Below are 26,614 nucleotides of genomic sequence, written 5' to 3' on the forward strand. Positions count from 1 at the left end.
CGCTAGCCGAAAGAAAATTAACCTCTGCCGTCGCCTATTGTCGGGTACGAAGCATACTTGTCTGTGAAAAACGATGCACACGAGAATTTATTTTCCTTACTTGCTTAAAGTGATGTATGATTTAGGGAATCAGGAGGAATGTTTCAGGTAGAGTTGTTAGAGAAATTCCTAGCGGCAAGATGAACTTCTGGGTGTATTTTTGGACAAGTTCTTACTCACAATTTACAGATTTCCATAGCATCATAATACTGGAATCTCAGATGTACTACCGGTTTAGCTCAAGATCACAAGATGCTTATCAATTCGGCTTGTATCCTGCAAGGAAGGTTCGACGCTAGGGCCAAGCACATACGCTTCGCCAGTCGGTTTAAATTTGGACCTCACCCAAAACCAGGTAGAAGGTTTGGATGAACAAATGGTCATAACATGCAAAGGTTCTAGGAAACAAATTTTTATAGTTTTTTTTTCTTTGTAGCATCGATACATGCACATAAACACTGTTTTTATTATTTCTACTCGTTTTTTGTTCGATGTTCTCTCGGAATCCTTTCTTACCGAGCCAGTCGTCGCCAACGCTCTGCTGGGCTGGTGAATGCCCAGCGTACTGATGAGGAAACTGTTTGTAGCTGCGACAGCCTAAACAACTGTTTGTTTTATTACCGATGAGTTAGGTGCATTTTTTATTCTCAAGCGTCGTTGGGCCCCGGATGCTTATAAAAACATTATATTTTTTTTTATTGGTTTTCCCCATAAATCTTCTTCCCATTTTGTGATTAAGCATTCCGAAGGGCGCTAATGCAATTGATGAGCTGCACTGGAGAGGCGTATCTTGACTCTTTTTGTTTTTATTTCATTCTATTCTTTTCCTCTTCGGTGCATAACACGTTGTGTTGTCTATTTTCTTGTAGAGTTTTGATCAAACTACTTGCTCGTTCAGGAAGAATTAGGGAGTTGTTTTCAACAGCACGTTACCAAATTCTCTAAAAATTTGCTCTGATAAGCTTTTGTAATTCTTTGATCAACCTTCAAGAATTTTTTTTCGTCATAAGGGGTTTTTGTCGCTCAAATTTCCTAATGTCACCTGTAGGCGAACCGAGGCCTGTAGTTTAGTTTGGTGGGGAAAGTTCTTCTTCTTCTTCTGTGTGGCTCGACGTTCGCATTGGAACTTGGTGTGCCTCTCTTCAACTTAGTGTTCTTAGAGCACTTCCACAGTTATTCATTGAAGGGCTTTCTTTGCCTGCCATTGCATGGATTTGTAAATTGTGTGGCAAGTACAATGATACGCTATGCCTAGGGAGTCGAGAAAATTTTCCCGACCGGAATAGGAATCGAACCCGCCGTCTCCGGATTGACGATCCGTAGCCTTAACCACTAGGCTAACTGGAGACCCCTAAAGTGGGTGAAGTTATAATGCCAAATTTGAGTACAACAGGTTTCAGAAGACCCCTTATGGCGAAGAGAACAAAACAGCCGAAAATAGTATATTCCCCTATCTTTCGATAGTTTAGACAGAAAAATTTCAGGTTGGTCGGTTACGTTTATAATTTTTATGTACATAGATTTGAGAGATTTACAAATCTCTGTCTAAAAATCACCAAACGCCAACTAATCCAATGTTTTCTTCTTCTCCTTCCGCAGATTCCCACCACCGAGTACTGTTTCGCCACAGCCAGTACAACGACGTCCCACGCCCGCCCCCCGAGATGGAATCCCCCAGGGCACAGCGCCAGTTGCTGTCGCAAATCGCACACCCCTTCGCCCGCCGGTGATGTTCACCGAAGCAGCGCCCAATCTGCTGCTGCTGCAACTAGTCAATCATTGCAACAACCACCATCATCATCACCAACACATCCACCTACCACCGGCACCGCCCAAAAGATGGCAGCGTGCTTTCGATTCCGCCACCGGAAGATGTCTCTGCTGTGGCTATTACTGATGATATGCGCCTTTGCCGGCGATAGCGGCGGAGGAAGCGAAGGGGGAGGACGGTTGGGGTTCTTGAGGCTAGCGAGGGCCGAACACGTTCGGGAGCTGGAGGTTTCCGAGGGGGTTCCGATCGGGCACCAGATCGGGTTTATCGGGGAGTTTCTGCACGGGGTGGATAGTGGTCCGCCGTATCTGATCGTGCCGGTGCCGGGAAGTGCCGTTGATACCGATCTGGCGATAGATCATACGACGGGGGAGATCCGGACGAAGGTCTTGCTGGATAGGGAGAAGCGGGCTTCCTATTCGCTGGTGGCGATTCCGTTGAGCGGAGAGAATGTCCGAGTTGTGATACGGGTGCTGGATGAGAACGACAATGCTCCCAGCTTTCCGACGGCACTGATGAACATCGAGTTCCCGGAGAATACTCCACGGGATGTGAAACGAACACTGAACCCGGCTCGGGATTTGGATTTGGGACGGTATAATACTCAGAGGTACAATATAGTGTCCGGGAATGTGAACAACGCGTTTCGATTGTCGTCGCATCGGGAACGGGACGGTGTTTTGTATCTGGACTTGCAGATCAACGGATTTCTGGACCGGGAGACCACACCAGCTTATAGTCTCGTTGTAGAGGCACTGGACGGTGGAAACCCACCCCTGAGGGGACAGATGACGGTCAATATTACGATCCAAGATGTGAACGACAACCAGCCGATCTTTAACCAGAGTCGGTATTTTGCCACCGTCCCGGAGAACGCCACGATCGGAACTACAGTTCTGCAGGTCTATGCTACGGATCAGGACGCCGGGGAGAACGGAATGGTTGAATACGCGATCAACCGAAGGCAAAGTGACAAGGATCAGATGTTCCGGATCGATCCCACCACGGGATTGATCTCGGTGAACAAACCGTTGGATTTCGAAACGAAGGAACTTCATGAGCTGGTCGTAGTGGCAAAGGATCGTGGCTTGCAACCTCTGGAGACTACAGCTTTCGTGTCGATACGAGTGACGGACGTGAACGATAACCAACCGATAATAAATGTGATATTTTTGAGTGATGACGCGACTCCGAAGATTTCGGAATCGGCTCAACCCGGTGAATTTGTCGCGAGGATTTCAGTGAACGATCCCGACTCGAAGACGGAATACTCGAATGTGAACGTAACACTTTCCGGTGGTGAAGGTCATTTCGGGTTGACCACTAGAGATAACATAATCTACTTGGTGATCGTGTCGCTTCCGTTGGATCGCGAGATCAAACCGAATTATACGTTGAGTGTAGTGGCTACGGATACGGGAAATCCTCCGTTGCATGCAGCGAAAACAATCTTCCTCACCGTTACGGACATCAACGACAACGCTCCGGAGTTCGAGAAGGAGATCTACCATGCGAATGTGATGGAAGTGGCCGATCCGGGAACCTCGGTCATCCAGGTGACCGCGATCGACAAAGACGAGGGCAACAACTCCGCGATCGCGTACTCCCTGCTGGACACGCCCGACACCCATTCGCAGTGGTTCCAGATCGATTCCAACTCCGGCCTGATAACGACCCGGGCGCACATCGACTGCGAAACCGACCCGGTACCGCAGCTGATCGTGGTGGCGAAAGATAATGGCTTCCCGCCGATGTCCTCCACCGGGACCGTTCTGGTCACCATCCACGACGTCAACGATAACGAGCCGATCTTCGATCAGAGCTTCTACAACGTCTCCGTCGCCGAGAACGAACCCAAAGGACGCTGCATTCTAAAGGTGAGTGTTTAATTTTAAATTACTTGACGTCCCTCGCCGCCATTTCCCAGGAAGACCGTCTCGTTTCAATTATAAGTCCCTTCGATCGCTCAACTGATTGCCCTCCCCACCGTATTGCAGTGCACCGTTGCACCATGGCACTGGCTCTGCGTTCTCGATTATAACGCGATTTTCTTATCTCGAGAATTTTATTATATTCAATTTCAACAAATATTAATATTCATCTCCTCTGCTGCCGTCTTAACCGGTCGCCGTTTTTGCGTGTTCTTCTGTCGTGTGCATTCCGTTTTCTGCAACCATCTCCGCGAGAACACACAGTGGGGCTAACCTTCGGGCGGCGATGGTCAAAATCGATCGCGTTTTGATCTGATCTCCCACCACCGGTTGAGGCGTAGCATTTATTAACGAGCCCCCAGGAATTCCGATCTATTGGCGATCTGCTGACACCGTTCTTCTCACTATACCTATCACATACACACACACAGCCCAAATCCCCGAAGGGCGAAGAACGTGCGGTCTTGACAACCTCCGTCCGTTTCACCATGATCGCCGTCGCGATCGATTAGTCTCTCATCCCTCTTACGCACACCACCAACAACATTTCTCCGCCGTTGTCCGCGCACACACATTCTTGCGCTTCGGCTTTCATCTCTCATTCACTCGCCCCTCGAGAGGGGCCCGACCCTCCCTCTGGTGGGACCCCTCGTCCACCACCCGGGGACTCCGTGTCGTCCGAGTTCTGAAGTGGTGTAGTGTGGTCGCGCGATTTCTCATCAATTATGTGTGTGCCTTCTTGGCCGCATTCTCTTCACACTTGGTTTACGGTTCAACACCACCGTTGCGTTGCGTTGTTGGTTGCTGGCGAAGAGGTATACAAAAGTTGGTACGGCGGCCGGCGGTGAGTAGCTACGGCAAAAAATGCGAGCTTGTTCTGATGTGATGGCGTTCGTACCGAAAGCGGGGAGAGTGGATTCACTAAACTCACTGGAATGGTGAGTTTTGGGAGAAAAGTACCATCTGGGGAAGAGCGTTGACCGTTTTGAAGTTTTTTTGGGGTTCAATTCAATGGATTTAAAAACAAAAACGACAAATGATTGTTCTACTCAAGAATCACAGATATTTGACTACTTGGCCTTATCCTTATCTAATATTCTCTAACGAAGTTGCTGTGGTTTGTTGGCATTGACGATCATCTGAGTTCGTCGCTTGATGCCATCCTTACATCGTTGAAATCTCCTCAATATCTTGATGGCATGTAAATTTCAAAGTCGTACTTTCTGCAGTATAAAGAAATAAGTCGCTAAGAAGTGTATTTTCTAGCATTTTTCACATGCAGAACATTAGGGTGTATAAAGATCAGGAATGTTATAGTCTAAAACCACACAGATATGGGCTATCGAGAAAGTTAGTTATGGCCAGCACTGCCATAGTAATATCAGAGCTGATTACTCAAGGTTTCCAAATTTCAGCGCTCTTATACTGAAATACCCCCATGGAAATTACTTCAATATTGCGCCTAATGTAGAATTGTTCCTGGGATATCCCTTTATGAAAACCATGATTTTCCCTTTTTTTCTGATTATCGTGGCCAAGGCATTCTTGCAGGAACTCCAGGTAGTTCAAAAACAATTTCCAAAAAATTTCCACCGATAATTATTTTAGAATAAACTTCTTCTTCCCATGTAATTCTTAAGAAAAAAATCTTCACGATGCCCTTCGGGAATACCGCAAGAGATTTCCTTAGGAATATTTTCAGGATTTATCGAATTTTTTACAGCATTTTCCTAGAAAAAGGATTACCTAGAATGTTTCAGAAATTTCCCCTGGTATCTCTTTAGAATGCATTCCCAAGTAACCAAAAGTTTCGCTTCCCATGACAAAATGCACTTTCGAGCTCCACAAAGCTCAGATAAAGTTCCGAACGTAACTTTCTAGCTGCTTAAGAGGCTAACAATGAGCCTTGCTAGAACTTCGCACATTAGTTCCAGCAATGACCCTTGTTGGCCTCTTAAGCAGCCAGAAAGTTCAATTCGGAACTTTATCTTGCAGCTTTTGTGGAACTTAAAAGCTGCTTAAGATGCTACTCGGAACTTTATTGAAATTTTCTAGTTTCTTGAAGTTCATTTCAGAAGCTTGATGTTCTAAGGATTTATTTATGTCATGTGAGCAAAAAAAATCACTATTTATATGCAAATTTTCATAGACAACTAAATTATATTCACCAAATCAAGGAATATTTAGTGCAAACGAAAAAAAAGATAACACTTACCAGATTTGAACCGGTAGTCGCTGCGTTAGAGCCCTACACTCTACCCCGACACCACAATTGCGATAAAGTGCAATGCGGATGGAATCTGACTTGAATCTATCCTCTGCCGACATCTAGGTTTGCACACTTGTACAGTAAGTTTGAGAATGTTTCTCAATACAAACAAAAACAAGTTGTGATGAATCTGAGAAGTTCATTTTAGTTTTCACATTCATTTTGAGGAAGTTCCGTCAGAAGCTGCTTAGAAGGCTATCCGACTTCCTTATGTGAACTTTCAAGTTCAAAAATTACTTTAAAATGAAGCAGCTTAGAAGGCTAAAGAGCAACCTCTTACAAGTTGCTTAGCCTATAAAGTACCTTTTATCTGAACTTTTGGTTACTTGGGTTCTCACCAATGAATTCCTTTGAAAATTTTTCCAGAAATTTTTCCTCCTGATAGAAAGATTTCCTCCTGATATATTCTTTGGGATTTTCTGAACAATTTTTTTACCAGATCTTGAGAATGGTGAAACTAGTCCACGGGTTTCCTAAAAACATATATCTGGGGCTCCTTCAGTGATTCCTTGGGAAATTACTTGAAGGATTGCCACAAAAGTTTGTGCATATTACTTCTTCAAACATTTTTGAAGGTGTTCCTCCAGGAATGTCATAAGACTTTTCTCCACTACTTTTTGGGACTGTTTCCTAAATTCTTATAGAAATTCTTCTAAGATTTTTTCTAAAGATTTTTATTCAAAAGATGCAATTCTAGGATATTCAGATTTTTTTTTAGAATTTCTTCGCAGGGTTTCTTCAGGTGTCCAGGGATCCCCTCAGCAATTTATTTAGCAATTCCTCAAGAATATGCTCAAAAGATTTTTCTGGAAGTCCATCTAGGGATTCTGCAGAAGTTCCTCCAGATAGATCCTCCGGCAGGGATCGTTTAGGATTTATTCATATCTTTCTTCAGGTATTCCGAATTTTCCGTTGATGCTTCAGGGATTTCTCCAAAGATTCTCCCAGTATTTCCTGCAGATTTTTTTTTTCAGAATGCATTTCTTGGCAATTTTCAAAGATTTTTTTTTTTTAGAATTTCTTCTTTGAATACGTGCAGAGGGTTCTGCAGTTCTTCCAGATAATCGTTCAAGGTTCTCTTCAAAAGTTTTTTTTTTTTTCAAAAACTTCTTCGGTGGTTGTGTAAAGAATTCCTCCAGGATTTCTTTTATGTTACTGTAGGATTTACTATATAAATTTTGCCAAGTATTAGTTTGAACATTTTTGTGTACTAATTCCTTTAGAAATTCTATTATAAATTATCATTAAATTCATCCAGAGGCATCTCAGCAAAAAAAAAAACAGAAATTGATTGAGGAGTTTGTTTAGAAATTCCGCCAGTACCATTGTGTACAATTTCTGAAGACATTTTTGAAATCGTATCTATGGATATTGGATATCTTTAGGAACCCCAAGGGAACCTTTTCAGATACTTATAAAGCAATTTTCCTTTGGTATTATTTCCAGATTTCCAGCAAAGATTTTTCGTGTTTTTTTTTCTTGTGATGTTTCTAAAGCCATTCTCTTAGGCACTCATGCTGAAGTTACTCCATAGATAACTGCAGCAATAGTTTAAGAATGTTTTGTGCTGGGATCTTTCCAGAATATTTTCCAGAATTGCTTCTGAGAATCTCCAAAGGTATCACCAAGATTTTTCAAAGGGATTCTTTCCATTATTGTTCCAGCATTTTTTGTGCAGTTTTTGGAAAAAAAAAAATAAAAAAAACCTGGAGGCATATCTGTAATTCTGATGGAACCACAGGAGCAAAAAAAGTTTGGAGTTATTTTTGAAAAAAAAAACTCCGTTAAAAACTTTAGAAGAAATCTGGAGAAATCAATAAAATTCTGAAAAAGTCGCTGTACATATTTTTAAATGAATCCGAGCCCAAATTTGTGGAAACAAATTCCAGTAGAAATCCAGTATTTTAGGTATTTTACTTGAATAAATTTCTAGAGAAATATCTTCAGATATTCCAGGGAAATTCTTTAAAGAATCTCAGGAACAATTTCTAAAGAGCTTCCTGGTGAAACTTCAGAAGAAACCGTTGGTGGAATTCTAAGAAAAGTTTATTGATGAACTTTCGGAAAAACGTCTGAAGAATTGTTTCATTTAAATTCTTGGAGGATTTCCTTAAAGAATTTCTGGAGCAATCTGTGTACGTACTTCTGAAGAAGTCTCTGCCGAAATTGCCGGAGAAACGCCTAGATAAGCTTCTGTTAAGATCTCTCAAAAACACTTATGAGATGTTTCTTGAAGAATTCTTCACGAAATGCGTAGGAAATAGTTCTGAATAAATTCCTTGAACATTTCGTGGAGAAACTCAAGGAGTTATCCTTAGAGGAATTTCTGGAACATCACTGAAAGTAATAGAATCAGTGGGGGTATTCCTGCAGTATTTTCTAGATAATTCTCTGAAGAAATTTCTGGGCACATTCCTGCGGCAATTTTTATTAGAATCTTTAAATTATTTTCTGCACGAATATTTGAATGAGTTTCTAGAAGATTTTATCAAAGAATTAATTAAGACATCCCTGGAGAAATTTCTGAAGATTTTTTTAAACGAATCCCTAGAATAATTCCTTATATAATCCTTGGCGGAGTTTAGGAAGGAGTCCATGGAAAGCTTCCTCAAAGAGTTCTTAAAGGAAATTTGTTTAGGAAGATCTGAAGAAAGTGCTGAAGAAATTTATTTAAAAAAATCCTCGGAAGTATTTCTGAAGAGACCGCTGGACGAGTTCCTGAAAAAAATAGTGAATTTTAAGGCCGAATTCTTGGAATGATTTCTAACAAAAACCATGGAGCAATATTGGACAAAATCCATAGAAGATGTCTTAAAGAAATCTTTTCACAAATTATTTGAGGAATCTCATAAAGAATTTCCGAAGGAATCTCCAGGAAACATCGAACAATTTCCGAAGGAGGCTGTACACTATTCTCTGAAGGAACCCTGGGAGTGGAGCGGACCTGATGTGATGGTTAAAGTACGTGACTGTCACGCCGAGGACCAGGGATCGAATCCCACTCCCGACAAACTCACGAAATGTGTGTTCTTCCTTCGGAAGGGAAGTAAAGCGCGGGTCCCGAGATGAACTAGCCCACAATGGGGCGGCTCCATACAAACAGGTGGCCAAAAATATTTTCGCGTCATTTTTATAATGTCTTGCTCCTATTCGTAGGGTTTATGCCTGAATAATATGAAAAACATGTTGAACAGGTTGTTTCAACACGACAGTTTCAAATAGCATGAAATAACAAGGGCATTGCATACTTTTAGGCGTTTAAGGATTTCTGTTCCCATTTACAAAATGGATTTCAATTCGTAAAAACACGCTTTGCTAAGAGATCCAAGACCAGATTAGACTGCACTATGATTGATCTAACGATAAAAGTGGCCATGACGACCAAATGTTTCCTCAGAGGTATTTAATGGCCAAAATTGTTTAAAGCAATATCTCAATCATCGCCAATCACATGATTGGAATTACAGAATAGCAGCTAGTAGCAGACAAATTTGATTTCAATGCCTCCCAGGGATCCTAAACAAAGACACAGAAATAGTCCCGAAGCGAAACTCAGCTAAACTTTTTTTTGTATGGAACTGTTTGTATGGGAAAATTTTTAATTATTCGATGTGGCATCATTTAATAGTTTTATAATCAACATTTCTACGTCTGATACGTCATTCGAAAGGTTTGTAAGCAAGCTTTTAGAAACTACTTTAAAAGTTTGGCATTTTTCATTAAAGCCGAAGATATGCAAAGTTGAACATTTAATTAATTTTACCAAAAATTGGCAATGGTCTCATTCTGCTGCCAATATCTCGATAAGTATAGGGATTAGCAAACTAATATTCTAGGGTTTACTGGTCCAAGTGGTCTACTTCCAACTACCGAACCTTAATCTCAAATTGAATAAAGTCAATTTTCGATTTTTGGCCACCTGAATACCCTTAGTGTAGTCTAGGGCTAAAAATCTCGTTAATACAGATAAAAAAAAATAAAAAAAACCCTTGGAGCAATTTTTGAGAAATTCTGAACTTTAGATCTGAAGAAACCGTGAATGGTTTTATGAGCGAATTCTCGCACGGATACAAGAACAAATCTACGGATGTTCTTCCGAGGAAACTCATAAACGATATTTCAGAGGTATTTTTGGAAAAATTTCAAGATGATCCTCTACAGGAAATTCTGAAAGACATTCGAAAGTAATTTCTCAAGCAATCCATGGAAAATGTTTTAAAATAATCTTTGAAAAAGAATCCGGCCTAACAGTGGAGTTCTTAGAATAATTTAAGAAATATTCTCTAGATCACTTTGGAAAAAAATCTTTCTATCAATTTTTAAAGAATCCCTGGAAGAGTTTCTGAAAGAATCAGCAGAGGAATCTGCAAAGGCTTTTCTGGCAAAAATTTTTTAAAGTTCTCTGGAAGAGTCGCTACCGGTTATTTTTTTTTTGAGATTTCCATGGATGGTTTTCTAAATAAATCCTTCAAATAAAGGAAGGACATTCAGGGGGAATTTGTATAGCAATCCTCGAATTTTGAAAGGAATCCCGGGAATTTTCAAATAAATTTCTGAAAGAATTCATAAAATATTGCTTTCATTTGAAGAAATTTCTGTAACACAACACAACGTGGAGCCTCGTAGCCGTGCGGTCAGGGTCACCAAGCTTCTAATCGGATCATGCTGTGGGGTGAGGGTTCGATTCTCGCTCCGGGTGATGAAACTTTTCGTGAGAATAGTTTCTTCTCCGTATCCACTGGTACATGCTCCGTGTGTCCATTGTCTAGTGTTTAGTTTCGTTCAGTCTGTACAGCCTCTGGCTGAAGACGGTGTCCGTGTCTTTTTAAACACAGTATTGTATACACATATGAGGAAGCATAAACATGGAAATCAATATAAGCATATAGGCAATATATTTAGGATGAGACAAATAGTTAGAATATTCACAATAGGGGGATTCACTTAACAGCGTAAACTGATTAAACTGATTCAACGTCGCGATCACCAAGGCAATCTTCGATTATTTCATTCGCAAAATCATGAAACATTTCAAATAAGCAGAAAATCATGGCTTACGCAGCAATTTAAACAGTTTAGTGAGTACCCCTAATGATTATTTTACAGTAACACACAAAACTAGCAAAATCACGTTCGACTCAGTCGCCGTTCTTTAAGAGTTTTACCAAGTGAATCTAATCGTTTAATTCGCACCAGTATCGCGAATAACTTTTTCGTCGCTTTGTACTTAATAATCCGGTGTTAGTTCGCACTGTTGCAGCCAGATAAAGCCGTAGTGATCAATTTTATAACTTTGTGCGAGCTGCTCAACTATCACATGAGCCGCCATTGTTCGCTGTTTTGCTGCCACAACAACCGAAGTTGAGACAAAGCGCTTCACTCAATTGCACTGGTCCACCATCCAATCTGGAAAGATGTCAAAGAAATGTTCCGCATCCCATTGTATTACTGGCTCATCTAGAAGCAGTAAAATTTCGTGTGCCAGTTGCAGGAAAGGTTTCCATTTGAAATGCGTCGGATTATCTTCCAACCAGTTCAAGGGCATTCGTGATTTCCCTGGGGCAGAATGGTTCTGCCCAGCGTGTCGACATTCATCGTTTGAATCCCAGCAATCGTCAATAAATGCCGTGCTTAATCTCATACTGGATCGTCTCGCGTCGGTTTTGCGCCTGGCTGGAGCCCAAATCGACGTTACACGCTCGCTATGCCGTGCTCTGAATGAAAATTGTCGTCGTACAAGTATGAGCAATAAAACCTCGCAACCTGCCCAAGCAACCCAATCAAGGAATTTCGAGGACGCATTGAACAACCTCCAATTCGAGTTCTCAAATGTCTTCAGCTCCTTCATCGACGCCGCTGATAATTCGGATACCAAAAGGGACCGCACCAGCAGCTTATCGTCATCTCACCTCACAACGTCCAACGTGGAGAAGCGAATGAGAGTTGATGTTCCGATCAGTACTTCTCATTTTGCAAATACTATAGTACCTTCAATTGCAGGCGCTACCTCCGCGGATATTGTCCCATCATCCAGCTTTGACTGTTCCAACCCTCGGACCACCAACCTCACCAACTCAACCGCCACCACAGTCGCCTCTGCCACCTCCGCCACCTCTGCCACCACCGTCATCACCGCCACTGCCTGCACAACCGCCTCTCATACTTTCACCTCACCAGTGATCGTGTCACTACTTTCCCCGCCAGCTAGTAATCATGTCACTGCTCCTGCTGCTGTTGCTCCAATATTCAGCAACAACATTGCCTCCGCTGTTGGCCACGCTCCTGCTGTTTCCACAACCGCCACACAAACGTCACCATCAATGACCACCGCCATAAAAACTTCTGCCGCCGCAGACCAAAGCACGCAAACCTTTTATACTGATCTGCCTAAACCGTCACGTGCCGCACCGAATCTCCAAACGCCTGCTGCTCCTGCTCCAGTGCCATCGCCATACAATACTATGGTTAATGCGTCCTGCACAGTTCCTGTTCTGGTGGATAATATTCGCTTACCAAAATCCACGTCATCCGAGCTCGTCGACTTGGCCACCACTCCTATCACGGTGAGTTCATCCGGGCCCGACTCCGTTTGCCACCAGCCGCTACAACCTCGTACAACTAATTTTAAGAATACACCTGTGCGCAATGAAGATATGCAATGCTATTCTAGCTCTCGACCAAATCTCGCGGTAGCTCGTGCTGATCAGTCAGGTTCAAGCAATAACAATGGGAATTGGTATTACCTCACACGTTTTCTGCCACACGAAACTGAAAACAACATAATTAATTATATTGCACACCATGCTAAATGTAACCCTACACACATCATATGTCAAAAACTAATTCGTGCGAGTGATAGTGTTAGACCGCTTACATTTCTGTCGTTTAAAATTAAGTTTCCTGCTCAAATTGAAAACTCGGTACTTGCAGAAGGATTTTGGCCAGTGGGAGTTACAATTGCTCCTTTTTTAGACAGACGATCCAACAGTCGCAAACCCATAGGATCACGGATAGAACCTCGCTCGATTCTTCGCTACCCGAGCAGATACAACCAACGTCCCACCTCCCTTCAGTCGAATCCTTTACCTCAGCTTCATCCGCAGCGGAACCTAGTGCAAAGACAAGACAAACACGGGTTACCATCGCCAAAACTCACGCCGTCGAGGTTCAGAGTAACTTTAGTTTGAGTGAGCTACTCTGCTATTACCAGAACCTTGGAGGTATGAATACATCTCTTACTGATTATCGTCTTGCATGTTCCGACACCGCATACGATATTTATGCTTTTACTGAAACATGGCTCAGTAGTGCTACACCTTCTTCCGCTATTTTCGGACAGGCGTACTCTGTTTACCGTGCCGACCGCTCACCTTTGACTAGCTCTAAGAAAACTGGGGGAGGTGTACTGCTTGCTTTTCGCTCAACTTTTAAATGCCGCTTATTGCATCCACCCAATTGCACATCTGTCGAACAATTATGGGTGGCACTTACAGTTTTGGATTACACATTATATGTTTGTGTAATTTACATTCCTCCCGATAAAGGAAACGACCCCGTAGTAGCCTCTCAACATTCAGAATCGTTAGCATGGATCACGTCACAAATGGGCTTGAGAGACAAAATTCTGATTTTAGGTGATTTCAATATGTCCTCGGTTAATTGGATCACTGGACCTGCATGCTACTTGTATCCTAATCTTGGGCGGTCTAAAATAAACAATCAGCAGCGCCAAATACTAGATGACTACAGCACAGCAGGTTTGGTCCAGATAAGCTCTGTTTATAACTCTAATAGTCGTTTGCTCGATTTATGTTTTACCAGCAGTGAACACATTCAAAATACAACTGTTGTTGAAGCCCCCGCTCCATTAGTCAAATATGTTCAGCATCACCCACCTATTCAGGTTCTTCTAAGGAATAGTGTACCATGCAAATTTAGATCAATTCCGGACTGTGTCCGATACAATTACAAACGAACTGATTTCCTCAAAATGAATCAATTTTTGGCTTCAATCAATTGGGATGCCATACTGCAAGATTTGAACGTCGATACTACAGTTGAAGTAGTCAATTACGTTTTGAATTACGCAATTGAACAGTTCACTCCCAAGACCCCTCGTCAAGAACCTCGCTTTCCACCCTGGTCAACCAAAGCTCTTAAAAGATTGAAGTCGGTTAAAAGGTCTGCTCTCAAAAAATACTCTAGAAATCGTAATCCTAACACCAAAGCACACTATCTAACGTGTAATGAGCAATACAAACGATTTAACGATCAACTTTTCCACGACTACATAAGCCGCACCCAATGCAATCTCAAGCAAAATCCAAAACAGTTCTGGTCATATGTCGATGAGCTAAGGAAGGAATCAGGTTTACCATCTACCATGATGCTTGAAGGAAATGAAGCATCAAGTATCAAATCCATCTCTAGTTTATTTAGACAGCATTTCTCAGCAGTATTCTCTAACAAAAAATTAGATGCTCGCCAAATTTCTGAAGCCGCTGATACAGTTCCTAATCGCTCTGCTATTGGCCGTCATCCTAGAATTACTCAGCTTACAGTCGAGTCAGCATGCAGTAAGATGAAATGCTCATTGAACCCTGGCCCTGATGGCATACCTTCCATTGTTCTCAAAAACTGCAGTTTGACACTCTCTAAGCCTTTGTCTGCTATCTTTAACCGATCACTGTCTTCTGGATATTTTCCGAGTATATGGAAAAAGTCATACATTTTTCCAGTGTTCAAAAAAGGCGATAAAAGCGATGTTTCAAATTACAGGGGAATCGCTTCTTTATGTGCTATGTCAAAACTATTTGAACTGCTTGTGCTTGACTTCCTTAAACATCATTGCTTGAACTATGTATCTGAAACTCAGCATGGCTTCATGCCAAAAAGATCCACAACCACCAATCTCGTTAGCTACACATCATTTATTATTAAGACATTCGAAACTCGTAAGCAAGTTGATGCAATTTATACTGACTTCTCGGCAGCTTTTGATAAGATCAACCATCAAATTTTGCTAGCTAAACTTGAGCGTCTTGGCCTAACTGACCCACTCTTGAGTTGGATACAATCCTACTTATCTGGTCGCTCTATGTCAGTTAAAATAGGCAGTGTAACTTCTGAATGCTTTGCTGTGCCTTCTGGTGTCCCGCAGGGTAGTCACATAGGACCGTTTTTATTTCTGCTCTACCTAAATGACGTGAATCTGGTGCTTAAATGTTTCAAGCTGTCTTACGCCGATGATTTCAAACTCTACTACGTGATAACTAGCCGCGATGATGCCATATTTCTCCAATTTGAATTAGATAAGTTTACAAACTGGTGTAGAATCAACGAAATGAGTTTGAATGCCAACAAATGTTCCGTGATATCCTTCGCCCGTAAACATTCGCTTATAACTTACGCCTATTCTATTGATGGTATTCCCCTTAAACGAGAGTCCACTATCAAAGACCTAGGGGTTCTGTTAGATTCAAAGCTTTCATTTAAAGAGCATCTTGGATACATCACTTCAAAAGCTTCAAAATGTCTTGGATTTATATTTCGCTCAGCCAAGCTTTTCGTTGATATACATTGCATGAAAACTCTTTACTGCAGTCTAGTCCGCTCAATATTGGAATATGCTGTTGTTGTTTGGGCTCCATACTATAAGTCAGGTATTCAACAACTTGAGAGAGTTCAACATAAATTCATTAGCTTTGCACTTCGTCGTCTTCCTTGGAGTGATCCCCATAACCTGCCAAGCTACGAAGATCGATGTAAACTTATTGACCTGGATCTTCTTGAACATCGTCGAAATGTTTGTAAGGCCTCATTTATCTCAGACGTCTTACAATCAAATATCGATTGTCCTAATGTCCTTCAATCAATGAATGTTGATTCTCGTCGTCGCTGTCTTCGTTCACATCTGTTTTTCCGGTTCCCTGTATTCCATACAAATTACGGCTATAATGAACCTATTAGTAGTATGTGTCGTGTTTTTAATCGCTGCTATCATGTTTTTGATTTTCATTTGTCTCGTGTCTCCAACAAAAACCAGTTTCGCAAAGTGTTAGTTTGATTGAGGAGTTAGGTGTTAAATGTCTTGGTAGAAATAGGTTCTTATATTTTAAGATTGTACTAGTTTTAAGTAGCTATAAGAAATCGTAATTGTATCATTTGGAAATTGTATTCTGTTGATGCGAAAAGAAGAGGAGGTTTAGTGAAAATTTAAAAGAAATTTGCGAAAGAAAAGAGTGGAACCATCTCGGCAGGGCCCCTATTTTCGGCACTTTTCTGCTATAAGATGTTGTCTATGCGAAAGCTCTTAGTGTTCAGAGCAACTTTTCCGAAGACAGCGAAGGTTCAGAATGCGAAATAATCCACAAATACTGGCAAAATATAATGCTATCCCGACTAGAAAATTATATCAAGTTTATATCATATTGTGTTATGATGTTATAATATTTTTCTACAACTTATTATGTTATGAACCAGATGCAGGATGATGTTAAAATAACTAAAATTGTAACAAAAGGTACACTGGCCTGAACAAAATTACAACCGATTTTGTTACAATCATATCAAAATTATAACAAGATGTGATATGAATTTTAGCCTCAGGATTACTAGTTTCTATCAAAATGTGATACAATTTTATAACATTTTTTCCAAATGTCCTAGACTGCAAACTTAATGATAATACAATGAGTTATCAAACAACACTTATGACACAATGTGATATTATTGAGTTATAGTATTTTGAAATCACCAAGGATGTTGAACATGATTAAAGCACATAGAGTTATAAATATCATAGATTGTTAAGATTATGTTATATTTTTGTTACAATTTTCTAGTCGAGATCCCACATGTCCGACATGGTGCCCTATGTAGCAGATTCCCGGTGGCCAATGTTCCCGAGACCACTTGTTTTACCATATCGACAAGTTCTTGACGAAATTTTCTTACAGATAAGACGTTGGTTGTTTGAATTGATAAAATAATTATCATTCTATAAGTGCCCAAATTTATGGGTCATAGTGATCCCAACACGGAGAAAGAAATAAAGTCAAACCAATCATATTGCGGTCCCAAACAAGCATATTTGTGCACCGACGTTTATATAATCCTATTTCGAGATTGTATTGCGCATAATATAATAGGTCGAAGAATAATGGAAGCTTGAATTAAACAGAATTGATAATCTCTTTAGAACAAGAAGTATGGGTATGGTTGATTCAACCATAATATGCTTACATCAACAATATTTATGGTTGATGGTTTGACAGTTCACTTATTGTCATGGGAGATTCAAGCATGTTTATGTTTAATTGGACTCTTAACTTGAGGCTTGAACTAACTATACCGGATGATTGATTTAAGGTGCTTCAAGAATACATAGAAAATCGCTGTTATTTCATTTAAATAATCATGAAAATCTTCAAATTTTTGGATAAACGTTTCAATGATAGTAGTATGTGTGTGCAATATGTTATAATAAGTCTATTTATCGAAAGCTTACGCTCACTTCAACAGCAGGCAGCATGATAATGTGAGAATCTTGTTGAAAAAAAAAATGACTTCGTCAAAAATGCCCTTTCTCCGTTACAAAGACCACTTTTCTCAATTTTTCTTATCGAAATATGTACTTCAGAGGATCAAACAAGCCATTTCTTGAGGGAAAAGTAAATTTTCTTCTAGATCTGTTTGGATTCGGTAGGTACTTGAAAAAAATTGGGGGAAAACTTGAATTTATTTTGGGAATGAAAAATTGAAATTCGATGTAAACAAACAATTTTGGGTGCTCGATTACCGTCTCTACAATACAGGCGTATCCTGATTCACATAATAAAATAGAAATATTGCACTAACATTCCATATTAGAGAATTGTTTACACACTTAGCACAGTTTTTTTTCTTGGAGGGTTGAAAAAACCATGACGACGATGAGAAAAAAAGTTGAAAATAGACAATTTCCCTTATGTAGGTTATTTTTCCATGTTTTGCAAGGGTACTTATACTGGGAGTTGAACCCTTTTTTTATATCTCAAGAGCTGGTTACTCATTGAGTAACCTCGATGACACCACTGGTTAAGGAGAAACATCAGAGAATACAAAGATGGCTGCCATAATGGCCGACTTTGATTTCAACTCACGTTTTCAAGAGTACCAATCTTGAAAATTCTTAAACAATTGCGCTCGATTCTGGAAAGCTGCCTTTTTTGCAAGTGACCAAAGCCTTATACTGGCTACAAGTACGGCTTGCTTCGATGCTTCGATTTGTGCCTCTAAAGTTTGTATGAAAAGTTGAAATGGGATTTCTTGATGTTTCACCTTAAAATCATTAAATAGTGGATTCTCAACAAAAAATGTTCAAAATTCTGCAGGAATTTGAAAATTAAATTTGAAATTTTAGGATTTTTATAACTCTTGGGCAAACAAAGTGGCACAGTCTGTAGGCGAACATCAAAAGCTCACCCCGTTTACTAGTGCCAGAGAAGTTTCATACCGTAGCTTTCGACACATTTCTGAACCATCTGCTGATGATGGGTGAAGAAAGATATTAGTAAAGTGTTCCAATTGTAGGGGCAAAACTATTGGATTTGCTCTTTCCGTAAAAAGTTGTTGAATAACGTACCCGGCAGATGAAAAATTCATAGAGGATTTCAAGCAACGTAAATTTTACACAGAGTCAGTGAATCAAAATTCAACCATCGCTCAACAATAATGACAATGTCGCAACCTGTATTTGTTGCGACAAACAAACCCATGCGACATAAGTTTGTCCCAACTTGAAAATAATGGGATTAACATCGTACACCACGAGTTTAGAGATTTTTAAGCCTTGCATTGCGATTTTCGAACGGTAACTTCGAGTCGGTAAACACTGCAACTCTGGTGAAGCTCTATCATCAAACAATTTCGACTTTGGGTTAGCAATAATTGATTATTCACGAGTTGAAAAGTACGCAACAAATTCAGCTTCCGTTTTGTCTGCAACAAAAAATTTCGAGATCATGTCATTATCTGTTACCAGTAGGGATAAAGAGTAATCGTCGCACCTTCTTTGTTGCTTGTTTTGTGTCGCTTTTGTCTGACAATTCTCTTCACTGCACAGAACATTGAACATTTCATATCTAACCAATGCATGGAGCTTGAGATTAGCTAACCGAAGCTACTGGAGACCGCGGAATCCTCTGCATCTCCCAAATTGTCTCTGAAAGGTGTATTCGTCAGAAGAGTTGGGATAAATGTGGATTTTTTTACAATTTTACCAACCGAAACTGCATAACTCATTACTGGAATAGGAATGTTTTGAAATTTTCCATCACTTGGTACGTTCACACAGGCACCAATGAATGCAATAAAAGTGCTTCACCAATCATCTTTGACGTTACCCACCGGATTCTCCATCACTCAAAAAACTGCATCATCAAAGTTATAAAACCGAAACAAACTGAACCTTGTTGGGTTGTCTGAATCCGACTCGAATATTGTTTGTGCTTCTTGCGCTGCTGCGCGCGGCCATCTTTGCACCAATCCAAGCTTTTATTTTTCGGCGGTAATTAGAAAATGAGCCTTATCATTAAAACATTTATTTCCGAAACCCCCTCCCCGAAGCCGGAGGCAGTGGTGTAGAGTCGATGTTGTCCGGGTTTTACGACCCCACCGATCATCAACGGTAACGGAGGGGCCAAACCCAATTTTTTGGATTTAATTTCCTTTTGCGCAGTACTTTTTAAGAAACCGCGATGATGCTGCTATTGCTGCTGCCGGTGTAATTGAGAGTGCGCGGTCCAACAAAAGGCACTCCACCAATTCAAGGCGAGTCGCCAGACTGGCAGCCAGTTTGACGATCGGACTTCAATCGAGTCCAGTCCGTTTCATGTCGGCGTTTGTTTTTTTTTTATTTAATTGAAACATAAACCTTAATTAGGACCGCGGCAGCGCTAGGGGTAGTGCCTCGATTGGCAGACATGGGAAATGTTTTCACTCGCCACTTCTACAACACTCGAAACTAGGTATTGCGCACGGTGTCTCACCTTCTTGGAGTAGAGTAAACTGGCGAGAGTGCTTTGTGTGACTGGCGTGCTTTACGCACCACCTTGTGTTTGTAGGATAGCTAAAACGATGGAGTAGATTGGTGAGCTCGTTCCATGTTGCTGTGTTTTATTTTTATTGTCATTATTACTTTTTTTGATTTAAGTGAGTGGAATCCACTCATCAGCGCTTCTAAAGTTAATATCTGAAAGCTCACCTGACGAATTGATCATTTTTGGATACCAATTGGTCAAGATCAGTCTCCCCTACAGTGACCGTTTGCTATTTGCTACCGAAAAAATGGCCTCCCAGCAAAGCGCGTTATTCCACCGCGACGACGCATCAACTTGTACCAAAAACGGTTTGTAAAAATAGATGCTTTTTTGCCCGGCTGCCTTTGAGAGAAGATTTTTACGACTTTTCCCACAATCTGATTAAACGACGATGGCGACGACGATGCGATGGTGTTGGCTGGCTCGAGGGGTCAACTCAGCTACGCAACTTGATCCACTAGCAGTAGGTTAGCAAAGCCAGGCTTGTCCGGGCCATTGGCACACCTGGTCGGGTAGGACCAAGTGAGACCAGGTCGACGAAAACGGGAGAGGTCTTCTCGGAAACTAATGCGAGTTGTGCGCGATTAGTGGAATGTTATGTTCTCTAAACGGGTCGAGTCGTAAACGGTGGGATGTTTTGAAATTGGAGGTTTTCGTCGCAAATGGGTTTGGAATGGGGCTCATTGTTCAACTGTTTTGGCTGGTGCAATAAAAGCTCTGAACGGAAAATGTAGGTTGAGTTGAGGGCTGAAATACATTGGGACTCCTGAAATTTGGTTGGATTTCAAATGTTGTTCTCCAATATGTTGGTCTTGATCTTGCTTGTATGAGTAATGGTGGATTGGATTGCTTAAAAACGTTTGAAGATCGGTAAATTATACGCCGCTTCTTAAAGAAGATTTTAGAGAAATCTGCTTTTAGAGGGTTCCAATGTTTTATTTCCTCATACGCCCAAAATAATCTCAGCGATTTTTTGAGTTATTTCAGGGATACCTTCTGAAATTCGTTCTGAGCTTTGCCTCTAGACTAGCGGCTTCGAAGAAATTCTTTTAAAAAATTTCTGCAAATATTCCACCACAAAATCCTCTACAAATTATTTCACTGATTCTTAAAACAAAAAATCCTTCAATGATTCTTTCGGAAATTTCCTTCTGAAATTGCTTCGGTAATTCTCTCAGGGATTCTTTCAGACATTCCACTAGCTATTCCTCCGAAATTTCATAACAGATTCGTTCTGGAAAACGTGTATGAATTGTTTCAGAAATTCCATCATGAATTTCTCCAGAAACCCTTTTGGGATACTTAAGGAATTGTTTCAAGAGATATCTCTAGGAATTTCTCGAAACATTTATTTGGAAAGCCATCCATGGATTCATTCAGAAATTCCGCTTTCGGGAATCTTCATGAAATTCTTCCAGGGATTTCTTTGAAAATAACTTACGAAATTCTTCCAGAGATTCACAAAAAAAGCTTAGAATCCTTTAGAAGTTCTTCCGAAGTTTACGTAAGAGTTCTCCAGAAATTTATCCATGAACGTTTTTATAAAACCTTCCATGCGTTCCTTCCAAAACAGCTCACAAGTTCCTCTCTAGAGGTTCCTTCAGAAGTTTTTCCAACAGTTTTTTCACGATTTCTTCAAAATATCAAACATGTAGTAAAGTTAAGTGTAAAATTAGCCTTAGGTAAAATACACGTAATTAAAAAAATAGTAATTCTCCGGAAACTTCTCCAAAGATTTATTTTGAAAATCATCAAACTATTTCTTCGGAAATTATTCCAGGGATTTCTTAGGATAATTTTTGGGGAACTCATTAATATTTTTCTTCATTTTTATTAAAAGACGCGGACACCGTCTTCAGCCAAAGGCTGCACAGACTGAATGAAACTTAACACTAGACAAGGGACACACGGAGCATGCACCAGTGGATACGGAGAAGAAACTATTCTCACGAAAAGTTTCATCGCCCGGAGCGGGAATCGAACCCTCACCCCACAGCATGGTGCGATTAGAAGCTTGGTGACCCTAACCGCACGGCTACGAGGCTCCACATTTTCATTCTCAGGATCTCATTTAGTCCAAAATTGTAAAGATTCTTCAGGAATTCTTTCAGAAATTTCTACAAAATTTCTCTATGAATTCCTTCAGAATTTTCCTTAGGAATTCGGTCTTGAAATCTTTCATTATTTTTTCAAAAATTGCTGCAGCCGTTTCTTCAGGAATTTTATCAGAGATTCTTTAGGAAATATTACCAAAATTTTCTCATGAACTTAGATATTTTTCTTTAGTAGGGGAAATGGCGGTAAAATGAACACCTTAAGTGTTTAGCGTTGTTTTCAATGGAAATATGTTAAAAATTTTCATTTTTACCATGTCATACCGTAGATGGTATTATGTTCTAAACATTCTAGAAGAAAAAAATGCCCAAAACTACAGTTTTCTTTAATTTTTATCGATTGCAAAAAGTGCAAGAAAACCGAGTAGCGAAAAACACTGAGGGTAAAATGAACAATCGATGGGGGTAAAATGAACACTTATTTAAAAGTTGATTTAAACGTGTAATTTCGATTTATAGCCAGTCAATTTAATGTAAATTGTATGTGCTATGATTTTGAAACTTCTTATATAAAGTTTGCAATGCACTGAAATAATTATTTGGAAAAAATGTACTAAAACAGGCGAATTTTCTAATAACAATCTTATTTTGTTGAAGTAAAATATGTTTTCTTAACTTTTTACTCTAGTTATATAACGATATGCGTTAGAGATTTCAGTATACCGAGCTTGAACAAAATCTTGTAAAAATTATATAAAGTTTGAATCAACTGTTCATTTTACCCCCAAGCTCTGTTTGTTTTAAAGTTACTTCTAAAATTTTATTAAAAACAATACTTAATTTTTTTCTTCACAAAACATTTTCTTTTAGGAGTAAATTATTGGAATATGGTATCAAACATGTTGAAATTTGCGAATAATGGACGAATTGACCTTAATTACGATTAGCTCAGTTTTACACCAGACCATATTGTTTACATGATTTTCGATATTTTCGTCATTTTAAAGTGGTTCAGTTAATTTTTAAGCCCAATATCAGCAGAGGTACACTGATTTATGTTGTTGAATAGAACCCAATTGTTAAAATATGTTAAAATACCCTAAATGCTGTAAAACACCATCCTGTTCTTTTTACCATCCCCCCTGTTCATTTTACCCACAATTCCCCTAGTACTTTTTTTTACTTTTTAAATGGATTCGCCAGGAATTACTTAAGAAATTCTTCGATGCATTCTTTCAGCATTTTTATTTCAAAAATTCTTTCAGGAAATTTTCTTTTAGCGTTTTTTTCAGGAATTCCTGCAAGAATTCTTCCAGAGATTTCTTAGGAAATTTTCCCAAAGCCTTTATTGGAAATCCCTACTGGAATGCCACAAGCAATTTCTTCAAAAATACAATTAGAAAGTCCTTTGAGAACTCCTCTAAAGATTCTTGCATTACTATTTTCATTGATTTCAACAGGAAGTTCTCCATAAATACCTTTAAAATTCAAGACAGAGATCCTCCAAATTTATTCAGGATTTCTTCTAAGGATACCTCCTTCTAGGAATTTCTCCTTGGATTTTAAAAGTTATTTATCCAGAAATTCCTCCTGGAGCATTTCCCAAAATTTTTTTCACAAATTTTGATACCATTTTCTAAAAAAAACTTTTCAAGGAATCTTCAGAAATTTTTCTTGGTGTTTCTTCAGATGTTCCACAGAGACTTCTGCAGAAATATGGCCAGTACAGGAACATTTTCAGAAAATCCCCCATGAATTTTAAATAAGAACTTCTTCAGAAGTTTTTATGAACAGATCGTAATTCTTGTACGATTTTCACGAAGATTCCCAAAAAGTTTATCCAGATATTCCTCCTAGATTTTTCCAAAAGTACCTCCTGACAACCCATCCGTAATTTTCCTGGGATTCTTTAGATTTGCCTCCACAGTTTTGTTGAAAAAAAGAAGTCTCCGCAGATTTCGACAGGAGTTCATCATGAGCTTATTTCATAATTCTTTCAGAGGAAATCTTCCGAAAAAATCCACAATCCGTCTGAATTTATCCAAGAATTCCTTCAGGAATATCTCCAACGTCTACTTCAGTATTTCAAGGATTGCTTCAGGAATTCAAGCAAAGGGGGTTTTTAATAGTTCTTCCATTGCTTTTTCTCCAGATATTACTTCAGAAACTCGTTTAAAAATTCCCCATAGATTTTTTTTTTAGGAAATTCGTTTAAAGGTTCTTCCAGGAATTCTTTGAGAATTTCCTGCTGAAATTCAACTGATACCGAACCGAACCGAAATCCAAGAATTTATTTTGAAATTGCTACTGGAATTCTGTCAAAAATATCTCTTAGGGCTCCAATAGGGATTCTTTCCTCTAGATATTTTTTTCGGAAGTTTGCGATTTTAGAAAAATAAAATCCAGGGAAAAATCTCTGAAGGTATAGGAAAGGACTTTTTAGTTTTATTCTAGGAAAGCATTCAAAGATTTATATATAAATTTGCCAGAAGATTGCTTCAGAAATGCCTGCAGGATCCTTAATTTTTTTTTAGTTTTCTGAAATTTCTCCAGTAATAATTTCAGAAATATCTCCTAAGTCACCTTCAGTTTTTTAAAAATTTCTTCAGGAATTCAAACAAGGGTTCATCCATTGGTTTCTCTGAAATTCCTTTAGGAATTCGTTTAAAAATTCCACAGAGTTTTGTTCGGAAATTCCTTCAAAGGTTCCTCCAGGCGTTTCTTGAGAAATTTCTTCACGTATTCCTGCAGATATTCAACCGATACCAAACCGAACCGAACCAAAATCCAAGGATCTATTTTGAAATTATTACTGTGATTCTGTCACAAATATCACTTGGGATTCCTTATGAAATTCCTTCAAGAATTTCTACCCGCAAGATTTTTCTAAGGAAACTCTAACAGTAATTATACAAAATTTTTGATAATTTTTAGTGGGATTCCTGGCCAAAATTCTCTGAAGCAACTTCTGAAGTGACACCAGAAGAAATTTCTAAAATAATTCTTTTGGCAATTTCTGAAAACAAAATCCAGGAGGCATTATTGACGGAATCATTGAAGTAATCTGTAAAGAAATTCTTTCTAGGATTTCTACAAAAAATAAGATATCTTCAGAAATTCCTGCTGCGATTCTTAAAAAAATCCCAGTGTCCATTAAAGAGACAGACACGGACACGTTCAATGCTTCCAGTGAGATTTTTCGCTCTTTGAAGGAAGCACGACACTAGACAACGGACTAGCATGCAACGCCCAGTGGCAAGGGTTTTATTCAATAGTGTTTCCATTGATTTTTTTTTTCCGAAATTCATTTTAAAATTTCCAAAAGATTTCTTTGGAAATTTGTTTAAAGGTTTCTTCAGAAATCCGAGAATTTGTTTTGAAATAGCTTCTATGATTGTGACTCCTTCAGAACTTCGTTCAGGAATTCTATGCTCCTGTGTACTTTTTCGGAAGTTTCTCTAGAAATTGCACAATTTTTTTTGAAAATTTCCGGATGGGATTCTTGGACAGAATTCCTCGATGCAACTTCTGAAGTGACATCTGAAGAAATTTCCGAAGGAATCCCTTGAATAATTTTAGATAAAATCCAGGAGAAATTATTGAAGGAACTATTGGAAAAATCCCTGAAAAAATAGATTTTCTGAAAGAATTTCTGAAGTTGAGAGAACTGAAGAACTCTAAGCAGTTGGTCCTACAAAAAAATCTCGATTTATTTCTGCAGAAATGTCAAGTAATAAGTTCTTGATTAACTTCTAAAGGAATTCCTAAGACAATCCCGTGAGATTTTCTTGAAAGATCATCGGATAAATTTCTAAAACAATCCCCAGAGAATGGTCTGAATCAACAATGAAAAAAAAAAAAATAAAAACAATCTTTCGGAGACTTCTAGATGGATCGTTTGACAATTTACTAGGTGATTTTTTGAATGACTATAATCCTAGAAACATTTTCTAGAAGACTTACTGATGGCACTCCTGTTAGAATATATGGAGGAATACCTGGAGGAACCTTCTGAGAAATGCTAATAAGACTTTCGGAAAAATTTCTTGAAAAAAAGTTGAATTTTAGAGTAAATTTCTGAAAATAAAAACAATAAAGGAATCTCCTAAATCAATATGGGAATCATTGCTTAAATCTGTGGATAGATTTCTGCAAGAATATGTGAAGAAATTTCAAGATCTGCATTTTTGAAGCAATCTAATGGAATATCTAGAAAAGTTCCTAGGAAATCTCCTGCAGGAATTCTTAGAGGAATTTATTGAGAATTTTCAAGAAATTCCTGGTAGAAATTTCGATACTTTCCCAGGCAGAATTCCTTCGGAAATTTCTAAAGGAGTGCATGGAAGAATACTTGTACGAACTTCTGAAGCAACCTTTGAAGAAATTCTTGACGGAAGTTTTGAAGGAATCTCGTGAACAGGCAATCGTGGAGAACATTATTAGGAAATACATGGATAGGTATATATTCT

General features: G+C 39.3%; 1 protein-coding gene across 1 annotated transcript in view; it reads left to right on the plus strand.

Annotated features, from left to right (window-relative positions):
* Positions 1 to 26,614, plus strand: part of LOC109415442 (protein dachsous) — a 376,681-nt gene that overhangs the window by 134,503 nt on the left and 215,564 nt on the right. The window contains exon 2 of the mRNA XM_062849191.1: positions 1,639 to 3,687. Within this exon, the coding sequence (XP_062705175.1) occupies positions 1,879 to 3,687 (1,809 nt within the window). The 5' untranslated portion in view covers positions 1,639 to 1,878. The remainder of the gene's footprint in view (positions 1 to 1,638; positions 3,688 to 26,614) is intronic.

The sequence above is a fragment of the Aedes albopictus genome, chromosome 2 (assembly GCF_035046485.1).
Source record: "Aedes albopictus strain Foshan chromosome 2, AalbF5, whole genome shotgun sequence".
Taxonomy (NCBI): domain Eukaryota; kingdom Metazoa; phylum Arthropoda; class Insecta; order Diptera; family Culicidae; genus Aedes; species Aedes albopictus.